Here is an 18,483-nt window from a genome sequence, read left to right as displayed (position 1 = left end):
CTTATCATTTGTCTCCCAGCACACCACATACTCATTTCCAGAAGGCAGAAATAAACAGAAGGTCATGAATTCCCAGCACTTCAGCGGGCAGATGGGTGGTCCACCATGGACACATTGATTTCAGCACTGCATCACTATTCTGAGTGCTGCAAAAACTAAGTATACCTAAGACCTCTGACATGAAGGCACCTTTAGGCTTGAAGGTAGCAGTCAAACAAAGAAGAGTGGTGAGTACAGGTATTTGTGGGGTTTTTTGTTTTGTTTTTGTTTGCTTGATTTGGTTTGGTTTGGTTTTCCCTATGACCAGGTCTTACTATTGCAGAACAAACCATGCCATCTTTTATATTCACTAAAAATAGTCAAAATAGCTACTTGAAAAGTTCTATCAAAATATGATTTTTTCAAGTAATAATTGAATTATTTTGAATTTTGTACAAGATTTTTAGTGGATTCCAAGTAAAGCTGCGATATGTTTAATATTCTAAGACTGGATATTAAACTGGAAGAATAATTATATCTACTAATGTACCTTAGAAGGTGCCGGTTACTACTACTACTTCCATCACTTTTCAGGAAAATGGAAAAGTTTATTTTGACTTGAACTTAACTCTGCACACTACTGCATATTGTAGAAAACTGTGACTGCCTCTATTTTTTAGACATCAATGCTATACAGGACTGTGAAACTTATTCATACAAGACTGGCAGTTCTTTGGGATAAATACAGTCCTAAGAGTTGGACAAAAGGTGGTATAGAACCATAGCAAAGTGATTTAACATATGTACTAATTCGTTAACTACAGTTTTACTTTGTGCTTACAAAAGGACTCTGACTGAAATTTGAATTACCAAAGTTTGGAAGTCTTGTACACTCGGACAGTCAGAGCATTTTGTATACAGATGATATTTGTAATACTTTTCTGCTAATCTTTTTTCAACATACATGTATCTTCAAACATGCATGCCTTACACTAAAGGATACAGTTGCAGAAAAAATGCTTTTTTAAATGAAAGAAAGGCTTCAGATAAATTATTTTGCAATTGCGGAAGTACCCAGGCCATGTTTCACAGTTTGTTCTTTGCTAGATCTATGTCTAGAAACATACATATGTTTTTCAATGAAGTCTACAGCTACAAGGGTAATTGCTACACGGATCACTTGACATTATTTCAAAATTCTTTGTTGAGTGTGAATTTCAGGAGCATCAAGTTTTGCAAAAAAGAAAAAAATCCTTAGAGGGAAAATTCATCAGTTCAGAAATCTGCTATAATGGCATTTGTAAGTGAACCTTAAATTACTAGCATGCAATTGGGAGAACTAGCAATCCCTTCTTTACTCTTTTAGCTATCAGTATGGGCTGTGATGAGTTTAATCAATGATGTATGTTCCACAGATACTCATTAGAAACATTCCTTCAGGAAACAGATATTAGGATGTTAGCTAAAATAGGAATTTAATGCATTTCATGTTCCGATTAAGTTCATTTGTATCCCATACACCTCTGGTGTATAATTTCTAGCAGGACGTATATTCAAAATGAATACCAGAGCATTTACTGTTGCAATGCAAATTCCTTTGCCAAATGCTTATACCTTCACATTAAACACACACTATGGACAGAGTGGAAAAATGGTTAGCATTGCTCTTCAACACCACAAGAAACGTTAGGCATCACCAGACACAACCCATTAGGTGTTTAAATCTCAGGATACTTCTTTCAGTGTTAGTGCCTACAACTAACACCTTACAGAATACACATACTTAAATATTTTAGCTAGCCTGGCCTCGACAGTTTTCTCCCCGGTAGGAAAAAGGGAGATGTTGTTCCAGCTCAGAAACAGGTTGCTATCACCACCCAGAGGCTGGCTGCATCCAATTGCTATAGGTCCCTTCCTAACTAGACAGGCATCAAAGCGTCGGTGATCCAAAGAAGGTACCTTGTCAGGCAATTAATGTGAAGAGTTACTCCTCGGCAGTGGACATAATGTACCTCTAACAACTTGATTTGGGGGAATGGGCTTCACAAATCGGGCTGAGGCAATTGATACCTCTCGTTAAGTCCACCAGTTGCATGCCTCAGGTAGACAGTCCTTGCACTGGATTCAGCCACACAGTGGGCTTGCGAACACCCTCAAGTCTAAGGCTGCGTGTGCCGATTTCTGAGCAGGCACCAAAAAAAATTATTCATGTTTCCACAACAATTTTCAGTCAGAATGGTTCTCTTAAGTCAAAAGTAGCCTAGCCATCGTAAAGGTCGGAAATAAAAGATACAGTTCTGGGAATATTTTTAAAATTCTAAGATCAACTATACGTGACCTGACCGGGAAGTTGTGTTCTTCAGGCACATTTGTACAATGCATGCAATACTAGCAGGCATCCAGCAATGGCATCTGATTTCAGGGCTGTCATGGTGTCACAGTGTTTACAGTCTCTGCAAGCTTCTCTATTTTTATTTATTTATTTATTTTTTAAATTTTGGCTAGTGGACTCTATTGACAGCAATTGTCCTGTCACAGTGGTGAAAGTGTGTGAGAAAGTGATGTTCTCAAATGTAATCATAAAATTATTACATTTGAGAACATGTATTTTTTTTCTTTTTTTATGAGAAATGTATTCTTTATTTTCTTGCTTTGTTGGCATGCTGTAGCCTTTACCCTTGCAGTAGGGAAGTTTTCATAAAATGTCCACTTAGTCCTTCAGGTGTTTTAGGTTTTGGGGATATTAACTTCTTTTTAGAAATAAGTCTCTGATCCTTAACTTGGACATTTTAGAAATCACATTATACTACTCAGGGCTGTATGTTATTGTGGCACTGATGGGGAGGAAAGAGAGGTGAACTGCAGTGCAGTGCGGGACAGGTAGTTCATACAGCACTGGGCAATGCTAATGGCCTCTGCAAGCCATGGGAAACTCTCAGTGAGCTAATTATATTTGCCTCAGAAACAGAAGCAGCAGCGAGTCTTTATGCTGAGACTATTAGTGATTTTGAAGGTGACCTAGAAGTTCTGATGAACTTGAACTCTACAGGCCAAATCCTCCACCCCTCTTGTTTTTTGAGCCAGGATAAAAAATTGATTTCATTTATTAAACCTACTGCAGTGTGTAAACAGTCTAGTTCTTCTCATCCCCTTATTCCTTTACATGCAATGTGATATATTGTTATGTTCCTATTGCACTAATTCAAGAACAGTTGGGCAACAGATGCCTAAGTTAACCATGAATATAAAACATTATAGCGTTCCCCTTAGCCATATGACATTTTTATAATGTGTTTGTAGGAAGAATTTCCTGAGAGACCTGTAATGGATAGACCTATTATAGCACTAAAATAATTTCATAAGGGACAAAATAACATCTTTGAAGCTGGTGTATGTCTTAGCTGACTTGTGTATTATAATACTTTGAAACATTACCACCGAAACTCAGGACGGTTTCTAAATATATGCCAAGATGTGCAAAACAAAAGATCCACTACAGATGATGAAGGTCTTCTGGAAAAGAGAACAAACTTTTCTTCCGGGTACAAACAGTATGCCTCATTTATCACAGGGAAGTTTTCTCAAAGCAGGAATGTCTTTCAAAATAAATACTTGAGGAGCATTATGGCTACATCTCATGCAACTCATCAAGTCAAAAATAATCCGCGGTTTTCGGTCTTTCCTTTTTCGGTCTCTCTCCGCCGTCTGTCGCAGCCAGGCGCTGACAGGGCCGGGCACCCCGACACGGCACCTGCCCCGACCCTCCCGCAGCTCACGGGGCGCAGCAGCGGCCGCCGGCCCCGACTCTCCGCCTTGCTCCGAGCCGCTTCCGCGCCCCCTGGCCGAGGGGAGCCGGCATCCGGGGGCAGCGCCGGACGCGGGGCGGGGGCGGTTCGGCCTGCGGCGGGGACAGCCCCGCCGTGCCCCGCTGGCCCCGCGGAGCTGCCGCCGCCGCTCTGTCTTGTGCCGTCCGAGGGCTTTTTGGAGCCTTAACGAAGCCTGTGCGGCTCCTCTCCCCTGAAGGCCGCGGAAAATGGGTTTCCTGGGCAGGCTGGCGGCGCTGCCAAAACTTGTTGGGGCGGCGGCGGGCCGGGGCGGCGGCGGTGCCTGGCGGCGGCCGGGACGGCCCTGCGCGGAGAGCCCGCTCCCGGGCTGGGCCGCCGCTGCCCGCCGCCCGCCGCCCGGCGGCCGCGCCGCCTCCTCCCGGGCGCTGGGCGGGTACGAGGAAGTTTTCAGGTCCTCCGTGGCGGAGCCCGAGAAGGTCTGGGGAGCCGCCGCCGAGCACATCCACTGGTACAAGCCCTGGGCCCGGGCCCTGGAGAGGGGCCGCCCGGGGACCGCCTCCTGGTGAGTCTGCCTGTGTCCGCCCGGTGCGGTGGAGGAGCCGAGGCCGGGGCCGGGGCCGGACGGGCCCTCGCGGGGCGCGGGAGAGCACAGCTCAGCTGTAACCGGGAGGGCTGCCTGCCGAGGGGGCTGCGGGTGTGCTGGGTGTGGAGGTCGTGTGGTTAACACAAAACTACCCCAGCACGTATTTGGGGTGGTCAGTGTGCCGTAGCTGATGAAGGAGGTGGCTGCGGAGCAGGGAGGAGTTTAATGATTACACTCGGTTAAGCTTAATGATTAAAAGCAGCGTGGATGAGTGTGTTGGGGTGCGAGGGGAGTTAGCCTGCACTGTGACAGGTGTGACATACACGTGTGTCAGTCTGTGTGTGTCTGGGTGAGGCGGGTGAGTGCGCCTCATGCTGCCCCATCTGACCCCTTTTGGGCCTGGATTGGAAACAGGCTGCTGTGAGCACCGGGAACCGGGCATCAGGTGCCAGGGGAGGCAGGTGCATGAAAACATGGGAACAGTGGCTTTCAGAGTTGTTTAATCTTATAAACTATCTAAGTAGGTCGTAATTTAGAGGATGTGGTTAAGGTAATGTTTGGCAAAAGCATTGGCATTGTAATATATACATATCCATGTGGTGAATGGCAAACTGCCCTGAGACAGAATACGTTAGCTGCCTTATAAATTACCGGATAGGATTTTCAGTACTTTCTCAGTGGCAATTTACCTGTTAAAATTTTGTGTTGAGCACCATCACCTCTTTTTCAGCAAGTTTACATCATGCTCTTTGATCTTTTCTCAAGGAGAAGCTGATATAGAATAAAAAAGGCAACGCAGGATGAGGGTCATCTTTGGTACATTGAGATTCTTTGCCATTTTTATATTTTTCTGGTTTGATTTTACTTTAAAAATAATTCTAAAAATATAATTAAAAATATTAATCATTCTCAAATCTGCCTGAATAAAGAGATACAGAACCAGTAGAGTGGAGCTTGCTTTCTTATTGGTGTCTGATGTTATTGTTTGGCACCTCTAGTAGTGAAAATTGTTTATATGTCTTAAGCTGAATGTTAAACAGCACCCAGCCAGGATAAATCTCTTTAAGTCAGCAGGGCTGTAGAACAGTCAGAAGTCCTAAAATGGATGGATAGGGTCCACTGACCTTGATTTCTAGGTCATGGCACTATTCAAAAAGGGCAGGTAGGATTGCCTGCATAATTAGGGTCTAGAGAGCAAGTCCTATGAGGAGTGGCTGAGGGAAGTGGGGTTGGTTATTCTGGAGAAAAGGAGGCTCAGAGGAGACCTAATCACTCTCTACAAGTACTTGAAAGGAGGTTGTAGCAAGGTGGGTGTCGGTCTCTTCTCCCAACTAACAAGTGATAGGAGGAGAGGAAACGGCCTCAAGTTGCGCCAGGGGAGGTTTAGATTGGATATTAGGAAAAAATTTCTTCACTGAAGGGGTTATCAAGCATTGGAACAGGCTGCCCAGGGAAGTGGTTGAGTCACCATCCCTGGAGGTATTTAAAAGGCGTGTAGACATGGCGCTTAGGGGCATGGTTTAGTGGTGGACTTGGCAGTGTTAGGTTAATGGTTGGACTTGATGATCTTAAAGGTCTTTTCCAACCTAAATGATTCTATGATTCTATGATTAAAGACCAGTAAAGCTCACTGGCTCTGGCATTCCTGAACAGAATAATGAAGAAGTCAATACAATGGTTACTTTTTAAGAACTAAGGAATGAGAATATAATACATGCCAGTGAGCATGGGTTTGCTATCAGATTCTGTCAAACAAATGTGGTTTCATTTGCTGAGCGTGATAAGCTTGCTTGCTGAAAGTAACATGGTTAGGTCTTTGTAAAGCATTGTGACTGCTCAGGTGGAAGTTATTTGGCCTTACAACAGGGAAAACTGGATAAAGCTTCATGGGCTGAAGTCAGACTTATCTTCCAGGAGTCTTTTCTGGCCTCACTTCTCACTTGCATCTTTCTCCCTCTGGGGATGCAGATTGCTGCAGACTGAAATTATCTCGTTAATGTGGGCAAATACCTGAAGGGAAGGTGTACAGAAGATGGAGCCAGGCTCTTTTCAGTGGTGCCCAGTGACAGGACCAGAGGCAATGGGCACAAACTGAAACACAGGAGGTTCCCTCTGAACATCAGGAAACACTTTTTTAATGTGAGGGTGACTGAGCACTGGCACAGAGTTGGTTGTGGGGTCTCCATCCCTGGAGATATTCAAAAGCCATCTGGACATGGTCCTGGTCTACTGGCTCCAGTGGACCTGCTTGAGCAGGGGTGTTGGACCAGTTTCCCTCCAGAGGTCCCTTCCAACCTCAACCGGTCTGTGATTCTGTGGGATTATACAAAGATGCAAGTCGCTGAAGACTCAACATCAGGCCCTAATTATTGTTTGGATGTCAGGTATCTGTTGCTCTGTTGTGGATAATAAAACATTAAGCAATTCAAATTTGTGTAATCCTCTTTAATGTCTTAATGTGCAACATGCAGTTTTATTTCTTTTTTTATTTAAGTTCACCTTAAGTGATAACAGGCTGTGTGTGATACTAGTGTAGTACTATAATGCCTCTGAAGTCCCAGATGGTTACCAGCATTCAGTGTGCTCAGCAGGATGACAGATAGATAAGTTCTTTGAGGAAAAGAATGAATATAAGAGAGAGAGAGAGGATACAAGAGGCGCTTTCAGAGGACATGCTGAAGAGAAAACAAAGATGGAACATAACTGAGGAAGAGGCGAGGCTTCCAAGAAAAACATAGCTTGCTGGTCTAACAGCGTAAAGATGTAGTTCTAGTTCTGAGGTTTCCCTAGGAAGCAGTTTATGGAGACCTTAAAAATAGAGTTAAGAAGTTCGTGTATGTGCTTCTTGAGTTAGAATTTGTCTCCTGTTTCAGAGACATATTATTAGGTCAATTAATAAATATCCATTTTTTCCCGTATCTTTGTTTTTGGTTGCTAAACCTGAGACTTACAGAAACAGATACTTCTCATATATTTTCCAGTCTCATTTACTTCGGTTGAAGAAGTTGAAGGAGGTGGTTAACATATTTAAAATGTAGCTATAAGGCAAATGGCTATTCGTCCTCTCTAAATACTGTAAGAGCATGAAAGAAATATGCAGCATGCCCTTGTGCGTTTTCTTTAGTCTCTGCCATTGGAAATACCAGTATTATGTCAGTGAGATGCAAAATGATTTCCAAAAGGTATGTGATCAGTGTCACCATCCCCTGGCTGTTTTGTTGAAGGAGTAATCTCAGGTACCATTGACTGTTCTAACCTGCATCAGTGGCTGGTACAGTGCAAAACATCATCTGGCTTTGCCCACATCAAAAATAATGAGAACAGCAAAAAAGCATGATTGGTCAAGAAAAGGATGAAGGAATTGAAATTGTTTGGTGTAGAAGCCAAAAAGGAGACCTAAGTTTTAAAACACGTAGAATTTGGCTACAAAGTTGAAGGAAAAACTGTTCTCCGAGTTTGCTTTGAAGGGGTCAAAACTGGAAGTCTTAAATTGTAACAAGGGAGATGTAGATTTTAGATGTTAGAAAGAAAAATCTTTTTAATGCTAAAGATAGTGAAATATTTGAACAGATTATTTTGAGATCTTGTGGAATTCCTGTTAGAAAGGTAAAAGCAAGTACTTCTTTAGGAATGTGGAAACAGTTTTTCCTAACGTGCAGGCAGAGGGCAATTTTGCAAGTTATGTTTTTTCTCTGACTCTAAGACATAAGTGCAATATAAAATCCCCTTTGAACTTTAGGGATGTTGCACAGATTGCTATTCAAATGTTGCTTACAGTTTTAAAAAATATGACTGGATCAATTAACATAATATTATCGTGGTTTTGTCTAACGTTTTATTCAGCGTCTGTTCTCACTTCATCTAGAAAAATTAAAAAAAATCCAGTTGATTCCTGGGAACCCAGCTTGGAGAAGTGTATGTACCCTGCATGACATAAAAGGATTTTAGCAATATGCTTTTTTTACAGTAATGGTGCAAAATAATTTTAATGTAGTTTTTTGTTTTGCATCTATGCCAGCTTTATTCAGAGCCTTTACTTTCTTTTTTTATTCTTAATTATCTTTGCTTCTGAGCTGTTGAATGAAGACTGAAAATTGTCTCTGAATATAGCTACTTTGATTCTTAAGATAGCAGATAGTGTTGGAAATTAAAGCATAACTTTTGAATATTTGAGTGAATTAAGGCATAATTATGTGTTGCCTTCTTCACTACTATACTTATTTCATTACTAGCAAGTAGGCTGTTGTCACGTCCAAAAAAATACTGACTACAGTAAAAAAAAATTCCAGGCCGTAGATGGTAGATATTAAGCTGTATGTAACAGGAGTCCTGCTATGGAAGACCTAACTAACTGACTTGCCAAGAGTAAAACATGAACAGAAGATCAGTGCTTTCGTGCCCTCTTCTACCCTTAAAAGGTTAATAAAGTAGTCATTTTAAAGTATGATTAAAGAGGTAAGTGCATGTGCTTGAGATTCCTGTTTGTGAAAAAACAGAAATTCTGTGACACCTCAGGGCCAAGGTGAGATGGGAGGTGCAGAGCCCCAGTCACGAAGAGGCAGTAAGTCCTAGGTGGCTGCTGTAGGCAGCTTTAAAGAGGCTCAGGGGGGTCCTAATGTGGGTAACCACACTCAAATTATTAAAAAGATGCCTTATTAGATCTAAGTTATGCATAATGTGGATTATCAAAGGCTGCTGCGTTCATGCACGTATGGGAAAAAAGACTTATCAAAAGGACAGGTAGATATTGTCAGAATATTGGTTTAAAATGTTGCTATGAAGCAAGCTGTGTTGCTATTATAACCAGTTTTAAATTCTGTGATTTTTGACAGGAAGAACCCTGTCATTTTTTTTCCACCATAGCACCAGTGGATGGTAGATGAGCTCTTCAAAGAGACTGCTAGTGAACTGAATGCAGTTTCTTTTATGTATTAGAGTTGTTACTGTTTACTTTTTGTTTTACTCTTCCTCTGCTCCATTTGTTGAATGTTACTAATTTCTCAGCATTAGGAACACAGCCTAAAATAAGGTTCTTCAGACTTGGATGCAGTTGGCCAGCCGCGTTGAGATAATTGTCTGGTTAGCAACAGATTAGCATTTTACAGTCCTGCTTATTATGGCAAGATTTACTGGCAGCTCTTACAAACATCCTGCAGATCCTCTGATCTTTCTGCAGTCTATTGGAATATTTTCTTTTTGATTCTAGACCTCTGTTTTAAATAGGAGCATCTCATTGATGTCCTTATTCCAAGACTGGGTACTGGTTTCATGCTGCTGTTTCTTTCCAACTAAAGCTTATTCAAGCAAATCAAAGTTCTTCACAGGTATTCAGCTCCTTGAGAATCACTGGGTCAACAGAATTTTGCAGCGGCACAGGGCACCTTTTCGAAGCCAAGCACCTTTTATTTGTCAGCCGGAATGAGGTATTTGAGCATGTCCTTGGGTGACAGTAGGGGAAGCGAAAGTCTTGCAGTTGTGGTCATGTTAGGTGCATCTCTGCTCCTCTGATCCCGTAAGAGCCTGCCTCCTTCTGAATGGGGTAGCAGAGCTTTCATCACACTATCCAGATAGTCTTGTTTTTTGTTTCAACCTGCAGTCACACCTTTTTCACATACTTGTTCACAAGCGATTGTTAAAAATTTATGTGGCAGTGTTGATGATGCCATGTATCTTTAGAAGAATCAAAGCTCTGGTGCTTGCTTGTGTTTTGACCATTCTTAAGTGGTTATGCATAGTAGCCCAGGTACTGCGCTCCCTTGTTCCCTTATTCATATCGTCCTACAGTGATTTGATATAAAATCAATGGATGACCTGAATCCTACACAACTTTTATGACGGTAATACAGAGTTTCTCTATGTTACATGAAACAACTCCCAATCCTTTATTGTTCATACAGTTCTTCTTTTATGGACTGGAGTTTGTAGTACAGAATGTTTTTGTTACTTTCCTGGTCCCCCACTTTCTCCTTATTAATGGCATTGTAAAGGAGTCGCAATAAAAGATAGCTGCATCCTAAACATCCTAGCTGGTTTTGGTTTAATAATTGCCATTCTTTGACAGTAAAGACTATCCCATGGCATCTGTGCATATGGATATATGAATAATATATAAAATATCCTAATTTAGAGCAGTCCTTTACTAGACAGGAAAGGTGAAGAAGGAAATACTTTTTTATCTAGTAGTGGGTTACTTTAGGCCATCTGTTTTTATTTCTAGTTACATTATAACAATACATTATCACAGTAGAGCATCCCCATAGAACTTTTTGGAAACTCTCAACTGTGTTTTTTCTGTGTGTTGCTCTTCTTTTTGCTGTAGAGAGATACAGGCAGATAGAAAAACAAACACAGAGAGCATTATTTAGTGTGAACTTTAATTTTTAGATTCTGTGTCATCTTTCAGTTAGTAGAGTCATCTTTGTATCTGGTACCTTCTGTATTTTCTTGAGGATTATGCTGCACTTGAATTTTCTTTTTTGGGGTAAATGACAATAAAAATGAAACCTGAGTTTGTGAAGTGTTGTTCTTTAATTAAAAGATGAGAATTTTCTGTAAATGTCTGGCTGTTGAAGAGGCTGTGACTCATCGCTTTACAGGGGATTTTGAGTCACTGATGTAAAACACGGTAATGTCAAATGCATTATGAATGTCAGACAAATTTATGATTTTATAACTGTTGGGATCAGTTTCATTTAGATACAGATGCTTGTATGCTTAACTGTTATTGCCAAGAGATGAATAAGAATATTTTGAGTCCTGAACCTGTTCTTCGTAAAAAGGATATGTGTGCATGCCAATACAAAGTAGTATAATAACATATTTTCATAATGTCAGATTATTTTATGTGAATGTATGCTTTTTCCGTGAAACCTTAGCTATAAAAATCAGAATGATTGATGCAAAGTAAGTTAAATCAAGACCAAGTTTAGCAGATTCTTAGTTAAGTCAATTAAGGTACAGTACTTTCACTATTTTCACTAATAGGCTTATTTAGCTTTTTGAGTAAATTGTGAGGTTATAGAATAAAAAATGACTTCCTGAACTGAGCATAATGTTTTATGAGCTATATTTTAATTGAATGCTGTCATTCCTTAAAAAAAACATAAAATGCAAAAAAATAGTCTTATTAGTTTGGAAGGCTGGCTGTTACATGCTTCCAACTTCTTTTTTAGGTTTGTAGGTGGAGAGCTGAATATCTGTTACAATGCTGTAGATCGTCATGTTGAGAATGGACGAGGAGACCAAATTGCCATTATTTATGACAGTCCTGTAACAAATACCAAAGAGAAAATAACATATAAGGAACTTCTTGAACAGGTATGTTTGAGAATAACCTTGTTACTGAAAACAGGCAGTAAATATTGCACAGCAGATAGATACTAGAGAGGTAGAAATGGTCTGCCTTGCTAGTTCATTCCTTTTGCTGTGCTCAGTATTGATTTATAAGCTTCACTACCTGTACCCAATTGTACTGCATCTAAGAGGTTTTGATCTTCCTCTAGTTCTTCTCTTTCTTCTGCAGTTTAATAACTTTTTTCCTGGCTGGTTAAATTTTGAACTTTTCTGTATTGGATTTCTTTTCCCCTCCCAAACAGTTCTTATTTCATATTTCAAAGGTAAAGCGAAGTATTAGTCAAGTCACTTGACAGTTGCTATGATGAACAAAAATACAGTTCCGTAGAAATGAAGACGTGTACCTTGGCTACTGCTGCACATAATTGAGTGTAAAACCAAGTGAAATTTAACAAGGAGGAGCTCTAAAGAAAGCTGTGTCGCCTGCCCCATTGTAGGCGGTAGTGGGGGTGCTGGTGGCCCTGAACTAGTTTTCTGTTTGGAAAGTCTGTGGCTTTTGACTTACCTGTCGGCTGAGGTAGCTTCCCTGCAGCTGGGGTCTTGGATACCCGGTTCTGCATCAGCCCATTCAGGTTTACTCAGTGCCTGACTGCAGGTTGCTGCCACCATGGGTGTTTGCAGTCTTCCCCATTCAAGGTTCTCCTCTTTTCACAGCTGTCAGCTGGTGGTTTGCCCTCACGCTGCTCCTCTGTTTAGCTGGCTTTTTTCTTCCAGTTATGTGTAGCAGTTGCACTTAACACTGAGTACAAAGAAATGTCGGAGTCAGACTCATATTCTTCCTTAATGTATTTCAATGTGCAAGATGCATTACAGTGAATGGAACACACTCACTCTACTTCAGATATGCACGTAGTGTCTGGAGTAATGTGAACCTACGGTTTAAAATGTGAAATGACATTCACAATACAGTAATTCAGTTTGTGAGGGTTTTATTCCACTGTTGCAAGAAAAGAGAAGTCATACAGCTACAAAAAATAGTAAACCTGTACTGCACTCTACCTTTTAAGGAAAATAGAGAAAACGTTTACGCCTCACCAGTTTTCTGTTGATTTACCAAGTCCAAAAAAACCCTTGGAAGTTACCATACAGTATGCTGGAGCTAGAACAACTAGCTTCAGTATTTTAAGAAATCAGAAGACTTCAGAAACGCCCAGCTCCTTATCTAATTTTATTTATTATTTTATATATATATATTTTATATCTATATTATATATAAAATTATAATTTTGTATATACAATTTTATGTGTCATGTGCCATATATAAATATAGTATACACATAATATATACACATATATATGTATATATGAAATCAATTTATACATAAATATACGTATAAAAATACATACTTGTTTTATTTTAATGGAGCAATACGACATTTTAATGTAAATTATCTTCAGTGGACTCTCTCTGTAGAAATTTCCTCTGAAAAGCACTTGAAAAGTAGCCTTTGTTTTGCTTTTTAAGATTGATGTTGGTATTAAGTCTCCTAAGTTTGTGTGTCTCTGTTCTCTGTAAGTGTATTAAATGTTCTAGGATGTGGCAGATTTGTGCAGAATGAGAAAATTTTGCTAGTTGACATACACATCCTTTCCTCCACGTTTCCTCTTACAGGAGCTTTACCAAACTGAATGGAAGAACTGGTTTAAGTTTTCTGGGGGTATGTAGCAGAACTCATTCAGAAGTTCATTATAATCTTGCTGGTAGCTGAGTCCTATCTAAATACTGTTTTTGAATTCTCTACAGTTTGCTCTTCTTAATCAAAAGGGAATATAAGTGAAAGGCAGGATTTGAGATTAATATCTTGTCTGTTGAAGCTTTCTAGTCCACTCTTGTGGAATAAATTTAACTTGGTTTACCTGGTAACTACTGGACACCTGATAACAAAGGTATTCACAAAGAGAACTGCTGAAAATGGGAGACACGTGGGCTGGTGTATTTTGTGTCATGGATCTTGTAGGCGCTAGGAGAGACTTTGAGAAAAGGCCTACGAAAACCACTATGGAGTGTGAGTGATGACGTTTGGCTCACAGCCCTCAGTCACTGCTTGTCACTGTGTTCTCAGTCTGCTCAGTGTAAGCTAAAAGTACTATATCTTGTCATTTTAAAATAGACTTTCAGTGCTCTGAATGTTTCATTATAGATCAGTGTGAGTGCAGATCAGACAGATGACCAAAGTTGATGAACCTCCTGGCAGGGAAAGAAGCCTTTTGCCTTGTTTCCTGAGTTCCTTTCCCAATTTAAAATAGTCTGACAGTGTGTATCTGCGTTCAGACTGTTGTTTGGACTGTCCGCATCAAACGAATGTTTAGTAATCTGTCTGGCCAGTAAGCTGATAGTGTAATGAGGGTGTCTTTTCAAAGAGGCTGCTTGTTCAAAACGTCTCTACAAGAGATCAGCACTTGAAGTGGTGGAATTCTTTCTGGCTTTTGGTAATAAAAGTGGAGTTTATAGATGGATTCACCAGAAGTTATGTAGGATAACTGTGGGTCACAGGATGGGAAGATACAGAGTTTTGTAGCAGGTTGGATCATTTGTTCCAGGATCAAACTCATGGTAAGGATGAAAAAAATGACATAGGTTCTTGGCCGGAGATAATAAGGCTCCTTAGGGAGGGTAGGATAGCTTGAGCGATGTACTCAGGAAGCCTGTTGTTTTCAGATTATCCCTATCCTTTTTACTTATTGCACTGCTGTTCAGATCTAAGAGCTACAGTGATGCTGCAATTTTGAAGTTAAGCACCACTAAACTACAAATAATTGAGAGAAATGTTGGAAGCCTGTGGATGTTTAGTGCCCAACCTGTGGGAAACTTTTTTTTTGGCAGAACTGGAATAGAAGGATTGCAGGACAATTTCAGCAATTCTTTATTGATGTGAATAATGGCAAGATCAGTTTGTGTTGATATTCTGTACAACTATACTGTCTTCACACTTGGAAAGTCTTGAGAATTACAGTTAGTTAAAGTGAAGTTGTACGTCGTGCATACAGTTACATTTTAAGCGTGTTATTTATATGTTGTTACAAATGAAGTCTTCCAAATGCAGAGAGAAGGAATTTGGCAAATTTAAGACATAACAGTCTTCCAGAATGTACTGATTGGACTTTTTTCTTTACTGGTGCCTGTTATAGGCCTTTAAATGAGGATTACAATGTTGGACTGAAGTCAGTGAAATGAGGATGTAGGTGAAAGTTTTGAGTATGCCTTGGGAGATTCTCTAATTCCAGTAGTGAGATGGCGGGAAAAGATAAGGGAGACACATATTCTGTTAGAAATATTACTGAATCTGTGCAGTATTAGGGAAATATAAAGATACTCAGAAGAAATAAGGAGCAATGGCTTCTGCTTGTTTAAAAACAAATTTTCTGATTGTGTTGGAAAATACTACCATTTTCAAGTTAAGGCAAAGGTTGTTAGGTAGGTGAAAAAACCCTTCTGTTTACATCATTGGGTGTATTCTCTAGAATACCTCACTTGCTAAAAAGAAGTCTCAAGAATTTGAGAGTCGTATTATTTGCACTTGTTGATGCTTGACAGATCATGTACACAAAAGCAGTATGATTTCTCTCTGTGATTCTTTTCAATAACAATGCACAGTTAACATGTTGAATTCAGTGCTGTAATAAATAATTTCTGAGTGCGGTAATGTGACGGGATTAGTAAAACCAACCCCCGCCCCAAACCTCTGACAGCACTGAATGTTACAAAAACATGAATGAGAAAGAAGGGCTTGAGGTTATCAACAATGGGCTAGGATGTAATTTCTTCTGTAGGAAGTTTTTTTCCATAATTACCCACCATAAAAGCATCTTCTTCCAAAATAGCTGTATTAGCCATAGTCAGTTTGGATTTGTGTGTGTATCTGTCTTGCTCTGCTCATATCTACTGTGTATGACGAGGAATTGCCCAGACTGTTCTGTTTCTAGTAGTCTTTCTCATTCTTCATGCTTTATTCCATCTTCTTTCTTTGCCTTCTGCCTTGAAAAATGACCAGTTCCTTCTTAGCTAGAAATAGTGACTTTCATTTCAAGATATTTTTTCTCAGAGTTGATTTAGAATCAAAATTAGAATACAGACAGAAAATCCTACTCAGACTGACAACCCAACTTTTTAATCCTCTTTGTCTGGTAAAGCAACATTATCTTGATAAAACTATGTATTAGACTTCTTTAATGCTGGTTTTCCTTATCTTATTTAAATCTCAAGTGGCATTCTTCAGTGCATGTCCTAGAAAGATTTAACTGCGATGTCACTGGGGTAGCTCTTCAAAAATAACGATATTACTATTCTTGAAAGGATGAGACTAATCAGGAATTTACAAAGAGTGGTGTCTTGGGTTTTTCACATTCCACACAAAAGACTTCCAAATGACACTAAAAATCTGAAGAAGCAGCTGGAACTTGATCTCCCCTGACTGAAGATAGTTATACTGCAGCATGTAAACGTCAGCGATGTCTACAGTAATGTATAATTTGGTGCAGCTTGGACAGATGAGTGAAGCAAAGCCATGCTGAATTAACTGCTGAGGCTCCTGACATTTCCACTATATGTGGTTTGTGAGTTTTACTTTGGACTAGGTTTAGTTTCATCCTTTGAACTGAATGTCCCATAGCTCACTTCAAAGCCTCCTGAACATAGCTATCCCATAAATCTGTGCTTCCTTGACTTGTGGATTCCTTTAGGAAGTGCCATGCTCACCCTTCATCTGTCTCACTGCTGCTTGATTTCTCTCCCCACTCTGAGTGGATGTTGCCCAAACACTGGCCTTTTAGGGGAACATATATGCTGTAGGGGTTGTGCATAACACTATGGGCTATCCTTCACAAGTACCAGAAATTCCTTCTGAGGCAAACGGTTGTCTGGAACCCATCTCTTCTGTGGAGTGAATGCCATGGCATCACTTCTGATCAGCTTGGCATGGATTTAATGTTTGATAAGTATTACAGAATCCCCATCTCCTCCCGGTCCCTCCTTGGAGACACACAGTCCACAGCCGATATCCCAAACCAGGAAGGAAAATGGCCCTTCCTAAAAATCCCCAGCTTCCTCTCAATCCAAAGAACTTCTTGGCATCTGAAAGAAGGAAGGAGAAATTACTGCAACTAACTGCAATCCCAGCAGCTGTCTGGCTGTATGAGAAAGAAATATATATCATCCTGATTTATATTTTCTCTTGTTATTTGTAGAAGAGTGTACCAGCACCACTAACCACCACTGGGTATGTCCTTTATACACTGCATTGAGACAGTGTGGCTGAGTTTTTGTGCAGAAGCCTGGGAGGGCTGTGTTATCAAGGCATGCCATGTCCACGACTTGTGGTTTACAGGACTGTGCCTGGCACACAGGCAGAGCTGGGATGGAGATGTATGGAGCAACAGCTTGTTAATCCACAGAACTTCCCTCACAGCTCACGGCCCCTGGGGAATTGTCTCTCAAGGCATAGCAGCTCTCACAGTCAATCTAGAGACTCATAGTGCCTTTCCACAGCTCTGCGACCAGTGCCCTAATTCTACCAGAAACCTCCTAAACACAGTCCCACGCTCAATACATGTACAGGAAAGGAGTATGCACGCTTACTCAGGCGGGCATCTGGACCACTGATTTTGCAGTTCCCATTGCCTGCCATGGCAGAGAGCGGGCCAAGGGGATGTTCCTGCATGTTGTTTCGCAGGGGTCCTCTGGAGGTTGCAGGCATGTAGACATGTGCAGCATCATTGCCATGGTTTTCCCTAGACTGTGTCCCAGGACTACTGATCCTGGGACCAAGGGCATGGATGTCGTTGGATGTCTGTGGATGTCCTTGGATGTCTGTAGATGAGCAGTGGGCTTGGTGGAGTGCTCTCCCCTCCCCTGACGATCTGTTCAAGATCTGTGTGGTAGGGGCACACACACTGTGCCACCTCTGAAGCATGGTTTTGCCACCTCATCAAGAACATGGTCTTCATCTATTTGAAATGAATGCAGCACCACTTGTCAGTCCTCTCCCACTTGGCAGCAGGCTTGACATTAGCAACAAGGTGGTGCATCTGCTGGAGAAGCTTTTGCAGCAGTAGGAAAAGGAGGAAACAATAAATAAGAAGAGTAATAGAAGAGTGAAGAGGCTGATCAAGGGGTGAGGGGGAGTAGGAAGGAGTATTTTCTTTAGTAGTATTGGAAGAACGACACAGTGGAGAAGCTAAAGAGCATAAGGCAACTTGCTGTTTTTGGCTTAGAGGAATGCATATGTGACATGGCTCTTTTTACATCATGAGATGCACTTCAGGATGTTTCAGGAGCTCTTGGTATTTGAAGAATCCTTTTGTGTTTAGCTTGCATTGAAGGACTGGACACTGGTGAGACACAGTCTTTGTTCAACCCAGGAAGGTTTGAAATTCCTCTTTTGAGCGTTTTGAGTGGAATTTCTGTTGTACTATCTTCTAAGAAGATTTTTTTTTTGGCATGGACCAAAACTGCTTCTTGTAACTACTAGGGACAGCCAGGTGATTTACTTCAGAACTGCAGTACTTCTCCAAACCTGAACTGCTAATACAAATATAGTATTTGTTTGGTGGCTGGGTAAAAATAAAGCCATGCTCACTGGGGGCTTGCATTTGATAGAAGTGTAATTTAAGCCCAGATCTTCAAAGCTGAAAGCCTACTTGAGTTTCTTATTATATCACTTGGTCTCAAGTGATTTTATTACTGAAGTGTCAAATATATTAAAGTGATAGAGCAATCTTAAACTTGAAGAAAAGCGGAGAAATAGCATGCTGGTAGGAAAATAACAACTGTAAAATCTTGAGTGA

General features: G+C 40.7%; 1 protein-coding gene across 1 annotated transcript in view; it reads left to right on the top strand.

The window, feature by feature from the left end:
* Positions 1-3,967: 3,967 nt before the first annotated feature.
* The window catches only part of ACSS3 (acyl-CoA synthetase short chain family member 3), a 97,537-nt gene continuing 83,021 nt past the window's right edge, over positions 3,968-18,483 (top strand). Inside the window, exons 1-2 of the mRNA XM_050899937.1 lie at positions 3,968-4,326; positions 11,520-11,664. Of these exons, the coding sequence (XP_050755894.1) occupies positions 4,013-4,326; positions 11,520-11,664 (459 nt within the window). The 5' untranslated portion in view covers positions 3,968-4,012. The remainder of the gene's footprint in view (positions 4,327-11,519; positions 11,665-18,483) is intronic.

This window comes from Gymnogyps californianus, chromosome 1, assembly GCF_018139145.2.
Source record: "Gymnogyps californianus isolate 813 chromosome 1, ASM1813914v2, whole genome shotgun sequence".
Classification (NCBI taxonomy): Eukaryota; Metazoa; Chordata; class Aves; order Accipitriformes; family Cathartidae; genus Gymnogyps; species Gymnogyps californianus.
Note: the sequence above shows the minus strand (reverse complement) of the source record. Positions and strands in the feature narration are given on the sequence as shown.